Source organism: Urocampus carinirostris, chromosome 11, assembly GCF_059441175.1.
Source record: "Urocampus carinirostris isolate Australia breed hairy pipefish chromosome 11, RoL_Ucar_1.0, whole genome shotgun sequence".
NCBI classification, from domain to species: Eukaryota; Metazoa; Chordata; class Actinopteri; order Syngnathiformes; family Syngnathidae; genus Urocampus; species Urocampus carinirostris.
In genome coordinates this window covers 18,625,216-18,650,307 of record NC_142359.1, presented here as the reverse complement: position 1 = coordinate 18,650,307, position 25,092 = coordinate 18,625,216, and the positions used below count along the sequence as shown (strand labels likewise).

At 42.6% G+C, this 25,092-nt stretch overlaps 1 protein-coding gene across 1 annotated transcript in view; it reads right to left on the bottom strand.

Moving 5' to 3' along the window:
• Nucleotides 1-25,092, bottom strand: part of corin (corin, serine peptidase) — a 37,883-nt gene that overhangs the window by 8,317 nt on the left and 4,474 nt on the right. Inside the window, 19 exon segments of the mRNA XM_088347904.1 lie at nt 1,841-2,003; nt 4,071-4,257; nt 4,327-4,376; nt 5,998-6,126; nt 6,224-6,347; nt 6,428-6,538; nt 7,690-7,803; nt 8,910-9,017; nt 9,098-9,240; nt 11,029-11,260; nt 13,460-13,738; nt 13,812-13,922; nt 13,991-14,098; nt 15,135-15,248; nt 17,264-17,436; nt 17,494-17,598; nt 18,652-18,763; nt 20,992-21,210; nt 24,264-24,405. Of these exon segments, the coding sequence (XP_088204030.1) occupies nt 1,841-2,003; nt 4,071-4,257; nt 4,327-4,376; nt 5,998-6,126; nt 6,224-6,347; nt 6,428-6,538; nt 7,690-7,803; nt 8,910-9,017; nt 9,098-9,240; nt 11,029-11,260; nt 13,460-13,738; nt 13,812-13,922; nt 13,991-14,098; nt 15,135-15,248; nt 17,264-17,436; nt 17,494-17,598; nt 18,652-18,763; nt 20,992-21,210; nt 24,264-24,375 (2,694 nt within the window). The 5' untranslated portion in view covers nt 24,376-24,405.

Below are 25,092 nucleotides of genomic sequence, written 5' to 3'. Positions count from 1 at the left end.
ACTCAGTACTTGAGTAGTTTTTTCATCAAGTAGTAATTTTGCTCCAGTTAATATTAGGATGACTACTTTTTACCTATATTTGAGTCATATTATTCATAAGTAACAGTACTTTTCCTTGAGTAAAATCTTTGGTGACTCTACCCACCGGAGATGATGACAATTTGGTTTTTGGAGTGAGTTCAATTGCATTACCACTAAGAGTGGGCAATACTTGGAATCTTAGTATAGATCTGATCCAAGTAAAATGGAGTACTATTGTTCGATAACGATCCGATCCGTTTTGCTTGGAAGTGTCTTAATCGTTAGGTAATTGATACCTTCCTACCTTGAGTCAGTTTATAATTACTATAAAGAGAGCACCAATATTTTAGGCCCTAAAAATGATTGTTGTGAAATAGCTACAATTGAAAATTTAATGGCATAAAGAATAAATATAAATATCTCGATTACAGTTTATGAACAAAAGTCAAAAGAGAAAACCCACAAAAGCTGCAGTGTAACAAAAATACAAATATTCTATAGCAGGGTCAAAAAGTCAACTAAAAAACCTATTGCACAATACAGTAATGCTTTGCTGTATCACAGTCTACTTACTGTGTTTTTTGCTACTTCACAGATCTTAATCGTGCCTTGTGTTCTGAATTCCGAGTAATGCATTGTATCGCCTCTTTTGGTTGGACCTCTCCACCCACTAAACTTGCTCTGGAGCCACATGCATTGATAATAGAAAAATGTTTGATTTCTGTAGGACAGAACCTGAAGGTAGATGCAGTTTTTTATAATGTCCATCATGTAAATTAAAGTAAATTGGCTCCTTTATCCGTACAATTGATAAATAAAACCTTAACAGTATAAAAATTAAATCTGAATATAAATAAAACTGTACTTTGCAGGTTTTAACTATCGTGAGACGTTTTTGGAATGCAAACCCCCCAAAAAACTCGGGATGAATACTTTTAAACAAATGCAAATAAAGTTTCATTTTGCGCTCATTCCCAGCCTTTTGCTCTCTGCTCCAAGTATGAAGCCCTTTTTGCTTTGTTACCGGAGTAACAACGGATTTATAGGTATTTGTTCAGAAACAGTAACGTGTTTACTTTTTGTTTGCTGCTTGTAACTCCCTGTAGGGTTCCATTTGTTTATGTAAATTTATGGTGTCGTCTCAATAGCGGCGTACCACTTAACCCCATTGTGCTGCGCTTCCCGTTTGTCTCAGTTGTTTTTAGCTCGTGAGGGTGGATCGATCTTGCTGATCTTTAAAAGGTATTTATAAAGACATTTTTTCTTCTTCAATTAGGCCCAGAACATGTCGCGTTCCTCCCCACAATTATGCAAATAATGTATTCTTAACATAGAGCAATTTGCTTCATTTCCTCTAGAGCTGTGACATTATTAAGGAAACACTTCACTTTCAACATGGCAAATCCCTTTAACACAACATATTAGGCAAGCTCCAAAACAGCCGGCGATTCTAGTGAACATTGATTGCCACCGCTCATTTCTGCTTTTTGGTCGGTCTCCCTTACCATTTTCTGCCGAGGCCGCGAATACCTTTTGTTGATCGTCCCCGTTAGCCCCTCCCTGGCGTTTTTTTTTTTTTTTTGCCACTTAGCTCCTTTTTGGCTGCTCGCCTTTTGTTGTCCTATTAATGCACCTGTACATGTTTAATGACTTAGGAATACCTTTAACTCACAAAGTATTTTGTTAAAAAATGTAGTCTGTTTTACTGAAACATTGCATAAAATGGCATTTTAAAGCTATAATTTCAATACAGTGTTATTTTTACTCAACGTTATCATGTCCGTTTTCAATAGTTCCTATACCGACAGGGACAGCTCACCTCGGAATCCAACTCCACCACACTGATGTCGTAGTCTACCACGGCACGGTTGTAGCGCGGGTGCACAGTGATGGCCCGCACGGTGCGTCTCTGACTGTGAACGCCAGGATGGTCCAAGTTGCTGAGACCCAGGAGGACTTTCCATAGGTGGGGCTTCTCCCTCCTAAGCACACACGTATGAGTCATGGACACACTCACACAATATCCTAAATGCACCATTGCGTGTGTAGCACCAAGAACCACGGAGGCTACAACCTAACAGACAGACTGTGAAGCTTGTTTGCTTGTGTCTTTATATCTAGGCATAGCACAAAAACAATATAAACTCTTAATTGACAAAACAAAACAACAAAATACAGTAATCCCTTTCTGTATCGCGGCTTACTAATCGCAGTTTCACTACTTCGTGGATTTTCATTATGCATTGTGATTGGCTAAACAGTCACCCGCCTCTTTTCTGCTGTGTCTTTTTTTCAAGTTTATAAAAGCTGCCATGTCAGCAAAATGCGAGCACCAGAGGTAGAACCTATAAGGTAGAGGAAAATTATATCACCACCAAAGTTGTTGTTGACTTATTGACCTGCTAAACTTGCTCTGGAGCCAAATGTGACTCTTTGGCACTACTTGGTGGTCCTATTAGTGCATTTTAAAAAATGTTTGATTTCTGTAGGACAAAACAGTATACATTCTTAACATTTTCAAATTAATGTAGATAGATACAGATACAGTATCTATTTCCTTTCTTATGCATAGGGCTTTTAATCTTTTGCAGCTCCGGGCATAGTTTTGGTCCAATATAGCTCTTTCAACATTTTGGGTCACTGACTGGAAAGTAAATGCAGTTTCATGCTTGTCCTGGGCTTTTTCTCTTGTTAGTGTAGCCTAAAAATGGTAAAAGTAAGAAAAGGCCTGTTTCAAATACCATCCAAATGCTAACCAAAACCCCCAAAAAGATGAAAACAGAAGAGGTTATTAGTGCTAGAGGAATGAGCTAACTCAGGCTGTGATCATGACTGTAAGGGAAATGATGGTCTAAATGTGCCTTTTATGCTATATTCTATATTCTTATACCCAATATATACTTTTATACTCTAATTTTTATACTCTTTTATCTTATATTTTGAAAGTGCTCAATAAGTGTGGGGTTTTACAATTTCGTAAACACCCCCAAGGTCAGGAGAATAAGTTCTCAGGCACCAAGGAATGTGCCTCTGATTAAAAAGCTACAACTTGAAAGCCACTATGAGGCCTGCTAGCTGGCTAATCAAGATGACCTCAACACCCCCACGTTCCAAGCCGAGAGCTCGCTTTTCTTCTCACGGAGATGCATCATGTTTACAAAGTTTCACTATCCCAATTGCTCATTTATTATACTTGCACGCCATTTAGCGACCAACATAATACACTGAGTTTAAATATTCAGATTCAAAATCACTTTATTGTCATTCTTGTACACGTGTATACAGAACGAAATGTCGATACATCTGACCCGCACAGTTTCCGTGAATGTACAGATATAAATAAAATATGTGATTCCTGTCTCAACCAATCAGATTCATTTCCTGTGTTCATATCAACCAATCAGATGTGTAGGTTCCTTCTTGTGTTTTACAATAAATGAGCCCCCTGAAAAAGAAGGAGCGTGTTCTTCCCCGAGCCGATTCTGGAAGCACGTACTTACGATGGAAGGGGCTATCAAAAACCCAAGTTTCCGACTCAGAGTGTGTTCTTTTCTTTTTTCAAGTACAATCTTAAGTTTTAACCTTGACAATGACTTTCAGCCAAGAGATGGCGGCAGAGAGTAGCAACATTTGTGTCACGAACACCAACTTTAAGCACTAAATTTGATGATAAGCATTGAAAACTCAAAATGTAATAAACGTAGCTAAGATTTTTTTTGCATGAAATATATTGATAAACAAAATGAATACTTGCTTTTTTTATTAGGTTTTGAAAAATGTAACATTTTTGAATGTTGGGGACATCAGGGTCAAGTGTGGCAGCAAATCAACAGATTTGTATTCGTTGTACTTTTTCTTTTTTACTGTTTTACACATATTTTCATTACATGTTTAACATCAGGCGAACTGCAAACAGAAGCCTGAGGGCGGCAAGTGGCCTGCGGGCTATAGTTTGCTTTATAAAGTTTGGACTCACAATGGAAAACCCCAGAGATATAACTTCATACCTGGAACATCTAAACAATACAATAAAGGCCGGACGGTCTTACCCCTCAAAGCAGTGCGCCACCGTCAAGGCCCACTTGGCGCCGATAAGGACGCAGCCGCAAACGTGACCGCTTTGACCGCTCTGCAGCGAGCACTGCCACGGCCACGCTCCCTGTCGGGCTACGCGGCCCCCCAGTATCCTCCTCCGCCTGCTGGGCTGCCTGCTCACCGCTGGGCGCAGGCCGCAACCTGGCCGAGAGGCAAAAACCACAAAGTCGGATTTGGCCCACGCGAGTCGGTGAGATCGACGAAGTTTACCGTCTCTGACGCACTCCACGGCGACTCGCTTGCCGGAATGACACGAGTGACTGACAAGCATGTACAAATAGACACAGAGTTATTATTGTTATAGCATGGATATGTTCTCACTCTCTGATCTTCCCCCCAGAATGTTGTCCTCTCTTTCAAGTGGCATGCATAAACATAGACAAGGCCAGTGTATTGTGAGACTTTCTCTTGTACAGTAATACCTCGCTGTATCACAGTTTTACTACTTTGCAGATTTTCATCGTGCATTGTGTTCTCCATTCTGATTGACTAAACAGTCGCTCTGCCCTTTTCCGCCTGCAGCTCCCTGTGCATCAACAACGTAGCAGTTTAACTTGTACGCGTACGAATGCCAGTTTGAAGTACGTGAAAATCGTTCCGAGGTTTGAGAAATCATGTCAATGAAACGTTCTGGACCAACGAAAGCACACGTCGACGGGCTTGGAACAAACAATTTGAAACATTAATTTGGGTAAAGTTCTCTCTAGCTCGACAGACAGACCTTGCAGGAGCCCTTTAAATAAACTATAGTGGAAATAAATGCGATTGCAGTTATGCTTTTTCTTTTCAAATGAACAGTTATTAACCTGCGGTGTTTCTCGTGTCATAGTAAGATTAAACGGTCCCACCAGAGTCTCATATATTTGTATTATTAGAAAATATGCTAATATTTTTAGCTATACCTTTTTTACTGCTGTATAACGCGCACTCGTGTATGATGCGCACCCCTAATTATTGATTCCAAATCGGTCTAAAAACCTTTTCTCATCTCAAACTTTGCTGTTGGATGCAATAGGAATCAAACCCAGGTCGCAGTAGTGAGAGCACTTAATTCAATCCAGTGGTATAAATGACAGATCCCATTATCACAATAGTTTTAGTCACGGTACCAGAGACAAATGTTAATTTCAATGCGCGTTTCACATGATATTACACAGACACATTACACAGTAGTTCAGAAGGTAAAGCGCTTGTCTTGGGATCAAGTAGTTTCAGGTTTCGATTTCTGGCTCTTCCATGTTATATGTTACACTGAAACTCTCATGATTTGCAGGTAGTTGCCTTGGATGGCTGACGCTGCTATCGGTGTGTAAATGGGAATGTGTAAAGTACATTGTAAAGCGCTTTGGAAGGTCTTCATTGACTTGAAAAGCGCTATATATATGCAGACCATTTACATGTTCTAATCACAATAAATATATCATTTACAATGCTTAGAATAGAATAGAAGAATCGTATAAAAAGGCACACACTGATCATAAATCTAGCTTCTTGATTGTGCTCTAAATATGCACAGAAGCAATGTGTTTGAGTTTGAAATGTACATTTTTTCCCAGACTGTCCATTCAAAACTCTTCGGGAAACACTTCACCCTACAAGAGGTTAAATATAAGTGATAGGAACAAAACAAGAAAAAAAAAACCCCTCAATGATAATTTTATAATAAAATCTCACAACACTGAATGATAATTATAATCAAATGATCAGAACGATCCCCAGCCTTACAGCTAAGGCACCTTATTTATGGCATTTTTTTACATTTCCGGCCCCCATGCGAATGTTTTTTCTACCATGTGGCCCCTTGAGCTAAATTGAGTTTGACGCCCCTGTTCCAAAATGTCTGTGCATGCCACTTTCTCTCAAATGATAACATCCACACACCTCCTCTTCTCTAAGCGTGCCTGTAGCGCGAGGCCTTTGCGCTCCTCCCATTGGGGATGTACATGCAACCAGCGACGGCGGCCCGGAACAATTCCCTGCTCGGGCACCATGCTAACAGAGGCGGGAACCCTGTGGGACACACTGCCTGTGATGAACCTGCTGCATTGCACGTGTGTGAGCCTGTGTGTGAGAATGTGTGGGTGTGTTTGTGTGTTACTGACCTTACCCTAGACCCAGCTGGTCACAGGTCAGTTTGCTGAGCTGGGGGTTCCACTCGTCTGCACACACGTGATAGACGTCGGCCGTCCTTAACACCGTCAGGATGGAACCTGACGACGGGCTCAGAGACACTCCACAAAAAAAAAACACAACTCAGTTTCATTTTCTCTGCCGGGGTGTGGGTGCGTGGGTGGGTGTGCGGCGGCGTTACCACAGTCCCACTCATCGGAGGCATCGGTGCAGTGTTTCTTTCCGTCGCACCACAACGTCCTGTGCACGCATTCATGATTGTTGCACGGCAATTCGTTATCCCCGCATGATGCTAACACAGCGAGAACAAACACACAAATGTGCTTACATTGGGTTAGGGCAGCGTTTTTCAATTATTTTCCGTCATGCACCCCATGGAAGAAGAAAACAACGTGCCTCTCTGCTTATTTTACTCATAAGCCGTTTTTACTTTCCACAATATACCCACCGCTCCATCAAATATGTCACATTCCAATTCCCATCTTGTTGTAATGTTTGATCATTTACTTTAGTTTGAATACATTTGATTGTGTTGTTTTTAATCAATCAAAGTTCATGTGTTTTTGACCGAATTACTAATTCATCGTCAACTTAATGAACCGATTTTATAAATAAAAGACTATCTCCTTCAAAATGATGATCATAATTTTATAGAGTGGACATTTGGCATCCTCACGTCATCCTCACATTTGGCTCACATCTAGCATCCCGGACGCTAACGTGGAGCTACCCGGAGCTATCCGGAGCTACCCGGCTTCAGCGCTGTTAGACAGAGACACGAAAGCCTGCGGGAAGCGGAGAGGAGGTGCACACGCCATCTACGTGAACACAAGGTGGTGTATCCCTGGGCACAAAGATTTTCATCTGCTGCAGGGACGTCGAACTTTTGGACTAGTGTGTGACGTCATCCACTCCGCTGTGGCTGAACTAAAACAAAGCACCCCGAGGGCATCCTGTTAATAAAAAACAAAGGAGACTGCTGGAAGTGTGAACTTCCCTATGGGGATGAATAAAGTTTCTATCTATCTATCTATCTATCTATCTATCTATCTATCTATCTATCTATCTATCTATCTATCTATCTATCTTTTGGAAAACTGAGGAAACTGTGCGGGTCAGATGTATCGACATTTCGTTCTGTATACACGTGTACTAGAATGACAATAAAGTAGATCTGAATCTGAATCTGAATCTGCAATCAAGGTACTCAGACATCAGAAAATGATAACCCTCTAAACACAAGATATACGCTATATTATATATTATATCAACCTGATATGCATGTTTTTGCATATTTTTGGAATGTGGGCGGAGAAAACCCACGCATGCACGGGGAGAACATACAAACTCCACACAGGAAGGTTCGATCTTGTGACCTCAGACTGTGCCGTGCACACGCTAACCAACCAAAAGACATCACGCCAAATATCCAGATCAACTCACAGCAGTTGACCTCGTCGGCAAGCAGGGGGCAGTCTGGGAAGCCGTCACAGATCATGCTGGTCTTGATACAGACGCCGCTTCCTGGACATTCCCATAGATCACGCTCGGTGCAGCCTGTTGCATATTGGAAAAACACCAAATTAGTGAGGGGAATTCCGCCTTTTTTTAGAGAACTGGGTGTTTCGGCTTAGCTCACTTAGAAGCTCCCAAACGCTTCTTCAGATTTTATTGTTGCTTTAATCTAGAGGTCTCCAACCTTTTTCAAGCTGGACCTTCTTTTGGTCACTAATTAGCACAGACGTTACCTAGTTTGATATGTATTTCTGATGTTATCACTACAGACGCTACATGACTTACAAACATTCGACTTAAGGACTCCGTTGGATACGATCATTTTTTTCGGGATGTCGAAAAATATCCGAACATTGCTCTAAGTTAGATTTTGTATTGTGTGCACATTTTTCCAAGTACAGGACATTACTGTAGTGCTTCTTTCTGCCGTGTGGCGCTGTGAGAGGTTACCCAGCATCCACCCCAAAGAAGAAAGAGAAAGAAAGAGAAAAGTAGAAGGGAGAGAGAAAAAGAGAGAAAAGGAGAAAAGAGAAAGAAAGACAAAGTGAAAAAGAGAAAAAGAGAGAGAAAGAAATGCATCTAGAGTTGCTTTGGAAGTGGTGCCTGTTTCTGGGGACATCTGGTGGAAGGTTTTAAAACTGCAGCTCATTTTTCTCTTGCGCTTCTCTCGGCGTTGTCTCGCAGGATTCAAACCCTCGGCGGGCCTGATCCCGCTCGCGGGCCGAATGTTTCACACCCCACTCCGGAGATTCTCACCTTATCTCTAGCCACCCTGCGGAGGAAACTCATTTCAGCCACTTGTATCCGGGATCCTGTTCTTTCGGTCGTAACCCATAGTTCATCAACCCACAGTCCGGAGCCTTTGCTCTGAAAATGCTGGTCTACGAGTGATCCCAAGAGCCAAGAAGATATCCTTAGTTTTGAGAGCGTTCTCCATTCGGGCCCCGGTGCTGTGGAATGCTCTTTTCCCTGAGATTCGATCTACAACCTCAGTGGAACTGTTTAAATCTGGGCTTTAAACACACTTCTATTCTATATCCTATATTTCCTGTTGACAATATCTGTGTATTATTTGTTATTGCAACATCCGTTGCGCCCAATGGGCATTTACAGTTTTTGTGTCACAAATTGAAGAAGGGAGATCTTACCACAGTGATCCTCATCGCTCCGGTCGTCACAGTCGGCTAGGCTGTCGCAGCGCTTGCTGGCGAGGACGCAGCGTCCGGACCGGCACTTGAAGTGGCTGGGGGAGCACTCTGTCGTCACGGTGAAGAAAGGAGCACGGGAAGGAAGTGAGCCAATGTCAAGTCCAGCGGGAGGGCATTCGTCAAAGTACCGTCCACGCCGGCTTCTGGCAGAAGGCAGGCGGCGTCCCCGCCCTCTTCGGGAAACTGAGTGCAGTCCGAGTCGTCGGGCCACTGCAGCCCAACGATACCCAGCACCGACTCGCACTTCTCCTTGGTCGTTCGACATAGAGACCTGTGAAAGACCGGGGGATGGGAGAGTGATCACAACGCAGCATCATTGCGAGTACATGTAACCCCCGTTAAAAAGCGATTTTGAAATGAAAACTAAAGGATAATTCGACATTTGAAGTTTAAAATTGACGGGAAACACGTTGTAGTAGACATTGGATCATCAAACCAAATGATCAAATAAAACAAACTATTTTAATTTAAGATGTTTTGTTATTACCTGTTTCAACTAAGTTTTGTAAGACATCATAGACATGGTAGCGAGTGCCGATAGCCTATCTTTCGTCATGTTTCAGAACAAGCATGCATGCGTAGATGACAGACAGAGCCTGTGATTATTATAGCAATCGTGAGTTTGAGTTTTTCATTGCTCTCATGTTAGTTTTAGATCAGGGGATTGTGTAATAATATTCTGTAGTCTGTAATAGTCTTTGCAGGCCTTTGAAACTCCTTGTCATTAAGGGCTACACAAATAAACATGACTTGAAGTTGGAAAAACAAATCTCTTTTCTCAATGGACGAAAAACCCGAATTAGACTAGTTTTGCTGACCTAGTTTCTGATTTCTTTGATGTATGAAAAGGTCGCTTTGATCTTTATAGAGCATATTATTAAATGAAATGTTTTTTTTAGTACACAACAATATAGGTTACTTATACAAGCCTTAAACATACTTATATAAACCTTAAACATACAAAATAAAGCACTGAAGCAACTTACGAACAAATTCCACTAACAACGATCGTAAATCACCATATCACCAGATGATGGCAGTAGCTGTTTGGCCACCCTGCACTTGGGTTTCTGTAAGAATTTGAGCCTACCCCATTTCTGACAGGGCGACTGTAAATAACATAAGTAAAGTTGACAGTGAGGGCCGCCACTTTCAGGACGAGTAGAAATTTGAGGGTTTTTATTCACCAAAATCTGAAACTGCATCTGCCTAATTAAACAAGAGACTGTGGCTGCTTTTAAAGAATATGACATCGAGAGGCACTGCCAAACAAAACATGTTGCCTACAAAAAGCTAACTGGAAACAAATGCTGTAAACGGCACAGCAGCACTTTTTTACGAGACCCGACAAGTCAAAGAAAATGCTACAAAGGTGAGCTATGAGGTGGAGATGCTAATCGCCATGCACTGCTAACCTTTCACAGAGGGTGAATTTATGAAAGACTTTTCAAAGAATGCCAGGCCTAATAATCGGCCCTCACACATTTTCAGCTTATGAATCTGGTCCGCTTTCTAAAAAGTATGGACACCCCCGCCTAAAACCAAATAACAGTGTTCTTTCTATCCATCTACCCCGGTCATATCCCTCGACAGGGGTGACCGACAGCAAGACGAACACATACAAAAACAAAGTAAATAAAAAAGGGGGAAAAGTAGCAAAAAACACACACAAAATTTTTTGGACCATGGCCATCCCAAATGCCCAAACATCCAAACAAGTTAAGCACCTCGGCACCCAAGTTGGTCATGCTTTCGTCCCTCCAGATGAAACGGGACACAAGAAAGCGGCCATGTCACTCGAGTCGGGGTGACACAACACACTCTTCTGTTCAACAGCAGGGCCCGACAGCTTTCACTGGTTTACCCCTGCCACATCATACAGGTGCCTGTTGTCTATTATAATGTCCATTGTTCATTGAATAGACGGCTATTGTAAAATACATTTTGACTCTGGTTTCTCCTCTATTAATTCGACCAATCTTCAAACTTAGATCTAGACCAGTAGGTTTTCTTCTCTCTGCCGAACAGCATTGGTGTCTAACAGACAAGCCCCACTCACCTGCAGGGAGGCACAGTGCTCAGGCTGAGCGGATCACACTTGGGGACGAGCAGAGTGCAAGCGTAGAACATGAGATACTGGTAGCAGCCCGTCTGCACCAGCGCTGGGAACAGCGAAGATTCCCATGACACGGAGCTCTCCCGCTGTGATACGTGACCCAGGTAGTTTGGGAAGCGCGTGTGGTTGTAGGGCAGGTTCATGCACAGCTCCAAGCTGATTGGCTCACATCCAGCTGACCAAAGGAAGGAATTCAAAAGGTCTTACTTCCTAGGGTCGCCGGTAATTGAACAATACGTGGGCGAGTTTATATTTTTTCAAAACTAAGCACGACCAAAACCATGCAATTTTGTCTTTGTAGGGTCCGCACAGGATTCTAAACCACAGGCTTAAACAGCCATGAACTAACTAACTCACGTCTACTTTTTTACATTTTAAGCCCGGCGCACACCTGACTCCAACCACGTAGGGGAGTCGACGCTTTTTGTGCAGTATACGACTTATTGTTGTCCTATGGACAGATTCTCCCACCTAAGCTGTAGACTTCTGCAGTTCATTCAGAGTGATCATGGGCCTCTTGGCTGCATCTCTGATCAGTTTTCTCCTTGTATGAATTGAAGGTTTACGGGAACGGCCCTATCTTGGTAGATTTGCAGTGGTCTGATACTCCTTCCATTTCAATATTATTGCTTGCTCAGTGCTCCTTGGGATGTTTAAAGCTTGGGAAATCTCTTTGTATCCAAATCTACTTTAAACTTCTCCACGACAGTATCTCGGACCTGCCTGGTGTGTTCCTCGTTCTTCATGATGCTCTCTGCACTTTAAACAGACCTCTGAGTCTATCACAGTGCAGGTGCATTTATACAGAGACTTGATGCACAGGTGGATTACAGTTATCATTGTTAGTCATTTAGATCAACATTGAACTTCCCCACTAAACTTCTGGACAGAGTTTGCTGCACTGAAAGTAAAGGGGCTAAATAATTTTGAACACCCACTTTTTTGTTTTTTATTTGTTCAAAAAAATTCAAATATCCAATAAAGGGTGTTCCACTTCATGATTGTGTCCCACTTATTGTTGATGCTTCACAAGAAATGACAGTTTTATATCTTGATGTTTGAAGTCTGAAATGTGACAAAAGGTCACAAAGTTCAAGGGGGCCAAATAGTTTTGCAAGCCACAGTATACCCATTTTTTAGGCACTGATCTCACCTCTAATCAATACGTTTGTGCAAAAAAGAGTGGAGCTTATTTTCAGAGCTATAATTTGACAGTACAAAAGTTATCTGTAAGAAAAGTTTATAAAGTACTGGACATTCATTTGTTAAACAAATACTTGAGCCTGGAAATTAGGTTTGTTCTTTGTTCATTCAATAAATAAAAATAAATAAATAAATGTTTCTAATCTGCGGATTTTGACTATTGCATACCTGTCAACCTGTACGTTTTTGCCGTACAAAGTACGTTTATGATGCATTTTAAGACATGTACGACGTACAAGAAAATCTACGGAAAAACGCAAATTTGTCAATGATGGGTACCATCCGATATACACGACGAAACGGCAAATTGATCAAGTCAAACGAGTTCGCTGCGGTAGCCTCTATCTCAGTATCGTTTTTTTCCGTTGCAAACGGAGCGAGCGGTTTGATGCTACTGTGCGCATGCGTCTGCCGCCTGGGTATTTCCCATTGCATCTATGTGGTAGTTGTGTAGTGAAAGGAAGTCCGTCTCTTTTTAGAGAACAGGCTTTTTCAGCTCAACTCATGAAAGAGAGCCGGCTCTCAAACGGCTCACTTGCTTTGATGCATTATATTACGAATTATTATGTTGTACGAAGAAGTTAAGAAGAAAAGGAAGTATAAAAGGAGAAAATGAAAAAAGACAGGTTTGTGGTTATCCCTTTAATCAGTATATTACCTACAATAATTGAATGCAGAAAATGAATTCATATTTTGAATAAGAAAATGTATTGTTCTGCTTAATTATATTTGCATGTATTTTTTCCTTCTACAGTGAACGTCCAAGCGACTTCATTTTTTAACTTTTTTTATAATAAACCTCATTCATGTCGAGCAACTCAGTATCTTATCTCATCTCATTAGCTGCACCGCTTATCCTCAGTAGGGTCGCGGGGGTGCTGGAGCCCATCCCAGCAATCATCGGGCAGTGGGCAGGGGACACCCTGAACTACATAAATAAACACGTTTGAAGAAAAAATATGGTGTAAGATTATTTTGTATTTTGTAAGGGAAAATACGACAGTTTGTAAGGGCATGGAGCCCTGGAGCTTGACAGGTATGCAATTGCAGGACCTTTTTGGAACACGACCCTCACGGAAAACAAGGGTTTACTGTAACCCAATAAAAACAATAAATTACGCACATCAGGATAAAAACTTGGAAGTAACTTGAAAACCCTTATCTAACTTACTGCAGTTCTCGCGTCCCTTGTCGCAGGAAGCCGAAGTGCAGTCGGGCTGAGTGGGGGGGCACGCAGAGCGGGCTGCAAAACACATAACGTGCAGTCAGGTAGTGTCAAACAAAGGGAAAGCAGAGAGGTGGGCCCGATGCCAGACGGATGCCTCACGCTGCTCGGGCGCGCAGAGCTCTTCGTCGCTGCCGTCTTTACAGTCGTCCTCTCCGTCGCAACGGAACGCCGAAGGAACACATTGACCGTTGCGGCATTCCCAAAGACCCTGGCTCCCGCACGCTGTTAACACACATAAAATCTGGAGTTTTTCCACGATGCTAGCAGTGGGGCCCTCGTTGTCATGGAAACGCACAGCAGTTGATTTCGTCGCTTTTGTCCGCGCAGTCGTGGTCGCCGTCGCAGAGCCAATCGCGAGATACGCACCGGCCGTCCCCGCAGCGGTGGTCCCGTGCGCTATCGCACACTGGCGAAAAAATAATGGAAGGATAATCTGTAGTCCGCTTAGGATTCGACTCGTGCGCGGGCCCTCACCACAATGGAGCTCGTCGCTGAGGTCCCCGCAGTCGTCGTAGCCGTCACACAGCTGCACCGGGGGTAGGCAGCGGCCCGTCGAGCAGCGAAACTGATCCTCGGGACACACTGAACGGCCATCAGTGTCAAGAAAGGTATTGCAACAATTACATGAGTTCAATTCTGGGCCCTTTTAGCCAATTCAAAATGCCAGTCCGTCACTATGTTTTGCTCCAAACTGTGTAAAGTAGAAAGAGTGGCTCCAAGAGAGCCGCATGTCCTACATCAGGGGTGTATAACTCATTTTAACTCGGGGGCCACAGGATAGAACAAACATTCTCTCAGGGGCTGGACTATTAGATTAGAGTACAGTACAGTTTTAACAACGCCGTCTCAAGCAACAAAGTTTGAGAAAGCAGAATTTCTCCTCATGGAGATATTCTCCCTATAGTATATCCTCGCATGTAAGCAGAGTTTAGAACAAATAATAAAATAATGTGCATATTTGGTAGTGTGTCACCAGTAGCGAATGGTTGGCAGCGCATGGAGAGGAGGACATGCCTTATACAGGAACAACCAACAGACAGGAAATCAATAGGGCAAACGTGAGCACAGAATTTACAGTAAAAGTGTGCTGAATTTTGGTCTTGTTGTTTGTAAAAGAATGATCGCAATACACCATGCCTAGAGAAAAAAATATAAGGTGTTTGACAGTACCCAGAAATGGAGAAGAAGATGTTCGAGTGGTTTGAAACCCAAAAACAAAATGGATATGGATTATCTCGGCTCAGTTGTTTTCAAGATTTCAAGATCGCATGGCAAAGAAATATGAAGGCCTCACTTCTTCCACAGGTGTACACATTCTCTATTATTTATTTTATCATGTGGCTGTATCAAGCGTTTTTAAGAGGTCGGCTTATATGAGTTTATATGGTCATTTGTAACTGGATAGTTACTTTAAGAGTAACCTACTACTTTTTGGTGTCAGTAATCTGAAAGGTAACTAAATTACTTTTTAAATGGAGTAACTAGTATTCTTCACTGATTACTGTTTTTCAGTAACGTGCCCAAGTAAATGATTTAACTTCAAAGTAACAGTGGTAACACTGACCCCTATAGGAAGCTATCACTACGAAAAACACATATTATACACGCGCATGCTCACCACAGTGCGCCTCGTCGCTCCAGTCGTCGCAGTCGTTGTGTCCGTTGCACACAAGCTTCTGAGGGACACAACTTCCTGTTGCACACAGGAAGTCTTCCTTCCCGCCGCACGCTGCTGTTGGTGAATCAGAGTTGTGTCAACACAAAACAAACTGGAATGAACAGATCCGACAGCGCTGTTTTCAGCCAATCAGAACGCGAGGCAGACGACAGCCCCGCCCCTTTTTATATCACACACGATGCGTGGCATGATAACGGCTTCACCGTCTCAACGTGTTAGTATCGATGGGAACCGAAACAAAGTTGTTTTATTTTTATTACGCTGCAGTTGGGTCTGTTAGTTGGCAGTAAGAGAAGCTTGTAAGTTACTCCTGCTCCTTTACCTGGACTTTCTTCGAGTATATCACTGCGCCCTATTCATACAATTATATGCTCTATAAAGCTAAATAAAGTTACGTTTAACTTACTTTTGGAAGATGAGCTTTAAGAGGTCCTCCCCCATGGTAAAGAGTGGCCGGAAAAAAGCGACCCAACCATTTTCTCAACCGCATCAAGCTTTCTTATTCCACTTTCATTTCAAAAGAAACGGTTCGCCTCTTTTTTACACTTAACACCAATCATATTAAATGGACATTTTTTGACATCCCGGAAAAAATGTTCGTATCTACCGTTTTTCATAAGTCGAATGGTCGTAAGTAGGGGAGCGTCTGTATTAGATAGATAGGAGGTGTAGTTCGTGATCCGGCGTACCTTCTATATGCCATTATCTCTCACAAATCTGTATCTATTTCTATATGTAGTTGGTACAGGGCTGACGACTTCCTCATAGATCGCAAGGTTATTGGCGTCTTTGGACCTCTTGATGCCATGAATATAACTCTGTAAACAATAATTGATACCATTTTCTACCTTCTTTTGAGATAAGTTTGAATAATAAGGAAGACATAATACTGCTACGCTATCAGGAATAGCGACTAAAGAGTCGTTCACTGTTGTTTCAGCCGCCCTAATTGCTCAGCGTGTGATACGTGGATACATTATTTATGGTGCGTGTGGCGCTCTCTGTCGAATCTATAAATTAATAGATCTATTTATGCAAAATGTTGGCGATCTATGTGGAAGTCAGAGGCCCTTTACCAAATACACATAGAAATAGATTCATATTTCTCAGCTCTGACGGACTCTTACTGCAAATGTAAAGCAGAAACAGACAGGGAGGGTGAAAGACAGATATGGACAGAGAAAGGAAGAGAAAAAGACAGAGAAATAGGCAGGCGGACAGAGCGAGGGAGAGACAAAGGGACAGACATGGGACTAGGAAGTGAGATAGAGAGAGAGACACGGGTAGAGAGAGAGGAAGAGAAAGGGAGGTGCACAGGGAGTGTGAAAGACAGATAGAGAGAGAGAAAGATGAAAAGACAGAGAAAGCGGAAGACAAAGAGTGGGGGAAACAAACAGGCATGGGTAAAGAGGAACTTAGACGGACACAAGTAGAGATAGGGTGAGAGAAAGACACAGGTAGAGAAGGACAGGAAGGGACTATGCCTATTAAAGGTTCCAAATTATCATTGACGTATTTCCATCCATCCATTATCTGCACTGCTTATCCTCAGTAGGGTCGCTAGGTTGCTGGAGCCCATCCCAGCTATCTTCGGGCAGTGGGGGGGCAGGGGGACACCCTGAACTGCTTGCCAGCCAGTCGCAGGGCACACAGGGACAGACAATTCGCTCGCTCATTCACACCTAAGGACAATTTGGACCGGCCAATTAACGTGACATGCATGTTTTTGGAATGTGGGAGGAAACCGGAGTGCCCGGAGGAAACCCACACAAGCACGGGAGAACATGCAAACTCCACACAGGAGGTTCGATCTCATGACCTCAGAACTGTGCCGCACACGTGCTAACCACTGCGCCGCCGTGCTGCCCCTGACATACTTCCATTTCATTTATTTATTTATTTTTATCAATTCTTAATAAACTAATCATTAGATCATTTTTTGTGTATAGAAAAAAATATATATATTTGAGAATAGTGGAATGTTTGATGTAATACGGCCCCACTTGAACCTAAGACCTGCGGCCTCCAAGTGACTTAAATACCTCTGAATTAGAGTGTGTGCCACTCACAGGGTTTGCCAACAGCTTTCCGGGGCGTGTAACAAGCAGGGGGCGCCGTAGCGGCGGAACTGAACTGCGAGCAACGCAAGAAGTCAGGCCAGGAGGCGTTGAACATCTGCAGGACGGGTTCGCAACCTTCCCGGGCCGCCTCACAGAAGGACTCGCACGGCAGCGCCACGTACCTGCGAGCGATCGCCGGTAAAAACGGGATGCGGCGATCGGCGTTTGCCAAGGGTTACCTGCGCTGAGTTTCGTTGTCGTGGAAACACTGCGGCAGCGCCAGGGAGCAACCGAACAACATGATGTGCTTGTAGCAGGACAGTCTGCTGAGGTAGCTGAAGAACCTGCAACACAGCCGAATCACAACTTCAATTGCACGTTAGGGGTGGGCGGACCGACCCAAATATCGATATTATAGATAAGAACTGTAATCAAATTACTTCCTGATGTGCTGTATTTATTGTTTGTGAATTCTAACCGTAAGTTAGAACAACAAATCCACCCTCCGTGAAAGGTTTGTAGTGCTTGGCAATCAACATTGCTGCATTTTCATTTGACTTGCAAGGTCTCGTAAAAAAGCGCTGCTGTCCAATTAAAACAGCTTCCTTTTGCTTCACCTTTTCACAGCATTCCTTTCCAGATAGATTTTTGTAGTCAGCATGTTTCGTCTTATGAAAATGGTAGATACGAACATTTGTTTCAAGATGACGAAAAACATCCGGACATTGCTGTGAATTACATTTTGTATTTCGTATTCCGAGTAGAGGACATTAATGTAGTGCTTCTTTCCACCGCGTAGCGCTGTAAAAGGTCACCCAGCATCCACCCCGAAGAAAAAAATCCGGCGTCTACTTCCTAGTTCGTGTGTAAACATACTACGTATACTGTAGCTCTAGCGCGCTAAGAACTTTGACGTTTTTATTATTTCATATCTCGTGCATCGATCGATTCAATATGGTTGGTGTGAAGTGTAAGAAAGAGGCGAGCCATTTCTTTTGAAATGAAAGTGGAATAAGAAAGATTGTTGCGGTTGAGAAAATGGTGGGATCGCTTTTTTTCGTCCACTTTTTACCACAGAGGAGGAGCTCTTGAAGCCCATCTTCCTAAAGTAAGTTAAACTCAACTTTGATTATCTTTATATTATTTTATGAAATGATTATTTTTTAGTACTAAACAATACAGGTTAATAATACAAGCCTTAAACATTCAAAATTTAGCACTGAAGCAACAAACAAATTCAACTCTATTCAACCTATCTCATTCGTAAGTAGGGCAGCGTCTGTAAGTTCTCGTGTTTAGAGGCGCTCGAAGTATGGTACTGGTTTCAAGTCAATTTTCATTTTTTTAAATAAGTAGCCATTGTTAAGGAGAGAAACTGGTGAGTATGCCGTTGTTACCTCAACAACATTTCCACTTCTGAGCTCTTCACCACAGCCGATGTAGAAGACAACCACGTTTGGTTGTATGGCAACATTTGGCAATGAGGCTCCACCAATGGCTGACAAACTCCTGCACACATTTTCAATTCATTTTTTAATCACTTGTTGGCCTGCAGGTTGCAAGTTTGAGACCCCTGTTATTATATTTTGAGATTGGATATTTTTCTCTGGGTTTCAGAAAATAAATAACTTTATCACAATGTTCACATTTTCTGATCTTCAGGATTATAGAGTGGACCTAAAACCCCAAATTGGCCAGACATTTGAAAGTGCGCCTTCCCGAAAAATACGGTAAATAAAATTGCAAATGCCTAGTTACAATTAAATGATACTGCTCACAATAACTGTTCTGCCTTTGATAAATATTTAGAGTGGTTTTCGAGTGCTCTCTTGTGAATAGCAATTTAATTGTTTTTCGCTTAAATACATTTTTGAGGTGAAACCAAAAGTCTAAATGTCAATTTATGTTCTATGAAATGAAACATTTTATTTTAAACATACTTATTTATGTTTTTGCAACCCTAGTTTACTGTAGTTTTAATTCCATGCGCCTTATTTATATATCTTATCTAATACCATCTATTATCTGATCTAAATTACTTTATAAATACATATTTCTGTATGTTTGTGTGCTTTTGTATGTGATTTATTGTCTCCTAAGCAGCTGAATCGATTATTGTGAAAATGTAATCACAGCTGTACTAAAAGGCCTCCACAAGCGTCTTTAGCTACGTTTTGTGTCAAGGTACTCCCAATAAATACCGACAAAATAGATGAACATCTGCTTTTGCGGGGTCTCTAACATCTAATTGGGTACTGCAGCTCCCAACGACAGAACACTCCAAGCAGCCAAATCCAATATTCTATCCAAAATCATACCTTGATTGATGCAATGGTTTCTTTTGCGCACGTTTGGACAAACCATGGCCCGCAATGCCGGGCTGTTGTTCTTGTGAAAGATATATAACTAAACACTATTGTTTGGGGGGTACGCCTTATAATCCCGGGTGCCTATTTCCATTTGCCTGACTAATCCAAACTACTTTAGAAAAACAGATTTGTGTATATTTGTATGTGACTTATAGGCTCCAGAACGGCTAAACCTGTCACGATAACCCATTGCCCTCATCTGTGCCCGCTCGTTTGGCGCCAGCTGCTGCTCGTTGCCCTCCTATTTAAACTCAGTACTCTCATTCACTCCTGGTCAGTCCGTCAACGAACCTCTGCATTTGCAAGGCAAGCATTTTGACTCTGTCCCGTCCTGTCCAGTATTCGGCTCGTGTATCCAGTATCGGTATCGATCCCGTCGGTCCCGTCCTGTCTGGTATTCTGTATCCGGTATCAATCCCCACTGTCCCGTCCTCACCTGTATCCTGCTAGCGTATCCAGCATCCGGTATCGATCCCGTTTGTCCTGTCCTCACCTGTATTTTGCTTGTGTATCGATCCCGTCTGTCCCGTCCTCACCTATATCCTGCTCGTGCATCGATCTTGTCTGTCCCGTCCTCACCTGTATCCTGCTAGCGTATCCAGCATCCGGTATCGATCCCGTTTGTCCTGTCCTCACCTGTATTTTGCTCGAGTATCGATCCCGTCTGTCCCGTCCTGTCCGGTACTCTGAAGCCTATACCTGTCCCGTCCTGTCCGGTATCCTGCTAGTGAATCCGGTATCATCCCATCCGTCCCGTCCTCACGTGTATCCTGCTCATCCTGCTTGTATATCTTGTATCTATCCCGTCTGTCCGGTCCTGTCCGGTATCCTGCTCTTGTATCTGGTATCGATCCCGTCTGTCCAGTCCTGTATCCTGCTCGTCTGCCCCTGGCTTCCTGTTTTCCCGCGCCTGTCTTCTCTGCCCCGCTTCTTCTGCCCAGTGATCGCCGAATCACTGGCGTTTGTGTCTCCGCTTCCGTAAATAAAGCTTGGTGTGAAAACGTTACGAGTTTGGGTCTACCGTCTGTTAGGGTTCTGACAAAACCGATTTTCCTGAAAATTTCCACAGTTGTACTTTAGGCCTCCACTGTTGTCTTTTGCCAGTTTTCGTGTCAAGGCACCCCCCAAAAATACCAACAAAATTGATAAATATCTTCTTTCGTGGGGTCTCTAAGGCCCTCCAGTGGCCAAATTGGCTACTACAGCTTCTGACAACCGACTATACCAAACAGACAAATCCGATCTTCTTTCGGACACAACAACTTGATTAATGCAATTGTTTCTTATGCATGTGTTTGAACAAACCATGGGCTTTTAATTCAGTGCCTCTATTAGTGCAGAAAATACGGTAACAATTTGCAAACACACCTATGTCAGGCGAAGAAGTGACAGCAGTCAGCCAGGTGGAGCTCAGTGAGGGGACGGACGTCAGCAAATCAGACGCCGTCGTGATTGGCAGAGCAGGCGGAGTCTGAGACGCTGGGAAGGAGGGGCTTGCGCTGTTCCCACGGTAACCGGGCTTCACATCTGCCATCAGCTCCGGAGAATGGAGGGGGCTTGAATCCGCGACAGGACTGCCAATCACACCTGAGGAAAGAATGCAAAAAAACTGAAAAAAATACAAAACCTCTTCACAATTGAATTCTGAGCACAAGGAGCCTTTCGATTGGTTGACGTTAAATGCATTCTGGAGTGCGTGCATCTATAAACAGTGTAGGACAGGATCCGGTTACCATGGCTACCCTAGTTGCACAACTAGCTCATTCACTCGCACTCACATGCCGGCTAATAATAACAATCATCTAAATCCCCCCCCAAAAGCCTTGCCCCTGTTACAAGTGCCATCTGGGGTTAGTTTCCAACACTCGAGCGGGAATGTTTGTGTGCTGTCGCGCCTTTCAAAGTCATTTCAAGGTCGAATGATCGAAATATTAAAATATACGCGTAAGGCCTCGTGTGTCGTGTGAAAGTAAACAAGGATAAGATAAATATGCGGAAAAGATAGTTAAAGACCAGTGTCGGGTACGTTTCTAAAAAAAATAGTAATTAATTAGTTACTAATGACTTAAATTAAAAAGAAACTCAGTTATGGCTGGGATGGGCTCCAGCACCCCCGCAGCCATACTGAGGATAAGCGGTGCAGATAATGGATGGATGGATGTGCGTGATTTTTACTTGATTTTACATTTTTTTAATGTTCTAAGTTTATAAAAATAATAATGAAATAATTCAAATATGCAAAATTATGTGCACAGCTTTTTCTTTGTTAAATAAGTTTTTTGTAATGCAATATAGGAAAATGATCATTAAAATAGGTGCAAAATGTTCCCTTTATTATTTTTCCAGTTTTCCTTCCCCTTATCACTAACTTTCTTGGGGCCCAGTATAAAGAGCAAAAAAAGGGAATAAAACACGCTAAATCACTGTAAAATTAAATGGACGGCAGTAGCTCCTCTTGAGATCAATTGATCACATGTTCGATTCCCGGCTCTTCCGTGTTATATATCGAAGTGTCCTTGGGCAAGACACTGAATCCCTAATTCCCCCAATAAGCAGGTAGTTGCCTTGCATGGCTGACGCTGCTATCTTTTAGTGTGTGTAAAATGGAAAGTGTGAAGTACATTGTAAAGCACTTTGGGAAGTCTTCATTGACTTGAAAAGCCCTATATAAATGCAGATCATTACATTCATTACAAGTTACACTGCGGATTATTGACACCAAAAAAATAGCGTGTTACTCCAAAAGTAACCAGTTACAAATTACCCTGTATACTTACAAAGAAGCCGACCCTCTAAAACTGCTTTAGAATAGCTACATAATAAAATAAATAGAAGAAAATGTGTCAAACATAAGACCTGTGGGCCGGATCTGGCCCGTTGGATGATCTATTCTCAGGGATCAGAATGGAGATTTTCATTTTCAGCTGAAATAGCCAGGGTCCAGGAATAAAGCAGGGCGGAGCAACCACCCCCCCCAATCAGCCCGTCAACTGAAGTTCTGCCCCTGTCCTGTTTTCCTGTTGCTATCTTCAGTCCGGCATTGTTCCCGTTTATTTATGTCCTGTTTAATTTTCGGGTTCCAGATTTGTTTCCGTCTGTTTTTGTCCTGTTTGTTAGTTTCTCCAGTATTTGTTCCTGTCTAGTTTCTCCTTTTTATTTTCGTTTTCCTGATTTGTTATCGATCTCGTCGGTCTCTGGCTTACCGTCTTTCCACGCCAGACCGGTTGCCTAACGTGCATGACACCCCATAAATAAAAGCTTGTGTGAGAACGTCACGCGATTGGGTCCTGATCCTGTTCTGGTTCTTGACAGTGAAGCTCATTTTATATCAAATAAATGCTAATATCTCAATTTACTAGTATTTAAAAAAAATACACATGCTGATAATGATTTTTTAGGTATTTTTTGCAAATTCTTTATATAAATATTCAGTATGTTTTCTAATGAGTGACATTTGTACCCCTGGGAGGCACTGAATAATACACACTGTCCCTTTAAATGCAGCCTTTAGTGTATTATGGATTAAATTATTAGTGATTGATGAATTTTCATATGATTTTTTAAAAAAATCTATAGATATTTTAGAATAGAATAGAATAGAATATACCTTTATTGTCATTGTTACAAATGGGCTAACATATTTTGACAACGAAATTGGGCATGACACTCCAGTTTTACACATCATAGTGAGGTATGAGCAAGAAGATAAAGGAACAGAGAAGATAATGTTATAAGACAAGGGGGATAAGGCTATAGTTATAATTTACATGGTATTTACACAAGAAATGTCGGCATGTGGGATGTTACATACAGGGTTGTCGTGATAACGTTGGTATCGTAACGGTTGTGCAATATTGCATTTGGTGCAAAGTCATCATGTGTCGTGAATTAGAAAAATAAGATATTCAAAAACGGGGAAATATATTTATCCGAACTTTTTCGTGCGAAACATGATTTGGCCCAAGTTTAACCTGACCCAAGCTCCGGCGGCCCCCAAGGGGTAATGGAGTTTGAGATTCCTGCATTAGAGAGAGTTGCTGGCAGATTGTGGTTTCTTAAATGACACGGGATCTCTCAGCATTCGGAAAACTTAGAAATTCCTGATCTGCATCTAATTCAGTAGCAGAGTAACACTGTAACGCACCACGTTGTAACAACATCCATCCATCCATTATCTTCACCGCTTATCCTCAGTAGGGTCGCGGGGGTGCTGGAGCCCATCCCAGCTGTCTTCAGGCAGTGGGTAGGGGACACCTTGATTTGGACCAGCCAATTAGGCTGATATGCATGTTTTTGGAATGTGGGATGAACCCGGAGCGCCAGGAGGAAACCCACACATGGTGAGAACATGCAAACTCCATACAGGAAGGCTGGTCGCTGGATAAGAACCCATGACTTCAGAAGAACAGTAGTTACAAAATCTACTCGAGAAAAGCAATCGCGTTCCAGGAACACGTTCCTTCGTAACGCGTCCCAAACACAGTTTACGACACTTGTTTTATTTGGCACTCCACCAGACTTAATCTGACTCCTGATTGGCCGACACTCCCTGGATGTCATGACAACCTCTCACAAATGTCCTCTTTGTGTTGAAGAGACAAGTCAGAAGGAGCTCCACAAGTGTTTGTGTGACTGAATACCAGTGAGGGTGAGCACGAGCGCCACGCCGCCCAGCAGGCCGGTGATGAAGAGAAGGATGTAAATGAATCGCAGGCGGTTGGACGTCTGTGGCTTGTGAGGACATGTCTCCATCCTGCTTTCAGTTACCTCAGGGGTGGATTGCTGGGGGACAGAGGAGAGGCTGATGTTACTTTTGGACTCATAACACAATGCAGACAACAAACTGTCCAGAAAAGACATACTTCAAACATTTAAAAAATAGGAATATTTACAGTTCATTTACATAACCTAAGGCTCGCGAGTCAGGTATGGCTCTTTTCATGAGCTGGAGCCCATCCCAGCCATCTCCGGGCAGTGGGCAGGGGACACCCTGAACTGGTTGCCAGCCAATCGCAGGGCACACGGGGACAGACAACTCACTCGCTCATTTACACCTAGGGACAATTTGGACCGGCCAATTGACATGAAATGCATGTTTTTGGAATGTGGGAAAAAAACGGAGTGCCCGGAGGAAACCTACGCAAGCACGGGGAGAACATACAAACTCTGCACAGTAAGGCCGGTAGCTGGATTTGAACCCACGCAGGTGGTTCACACAACCTCAGAACTGTGCCGCACACGCGCTAACCACTGCGCTGCCGTGGTGCCAGTATAAAGTAGTGAAAACAGAAAAAAGGGTAAAACAGGAAAAAAGATTGGTAATGGAAAAATGAAAGACAAAAAGACATAAAAATGGATAAAGAAATTCCAGAAAAGAAAAGGAATAAAGAAAACAGTAATAGAAAAGTGTAAAGAGAAAAAAAGGAAACATAATGGAAAAAAACGAAAAAAAATGAAACAAGGGGGGAA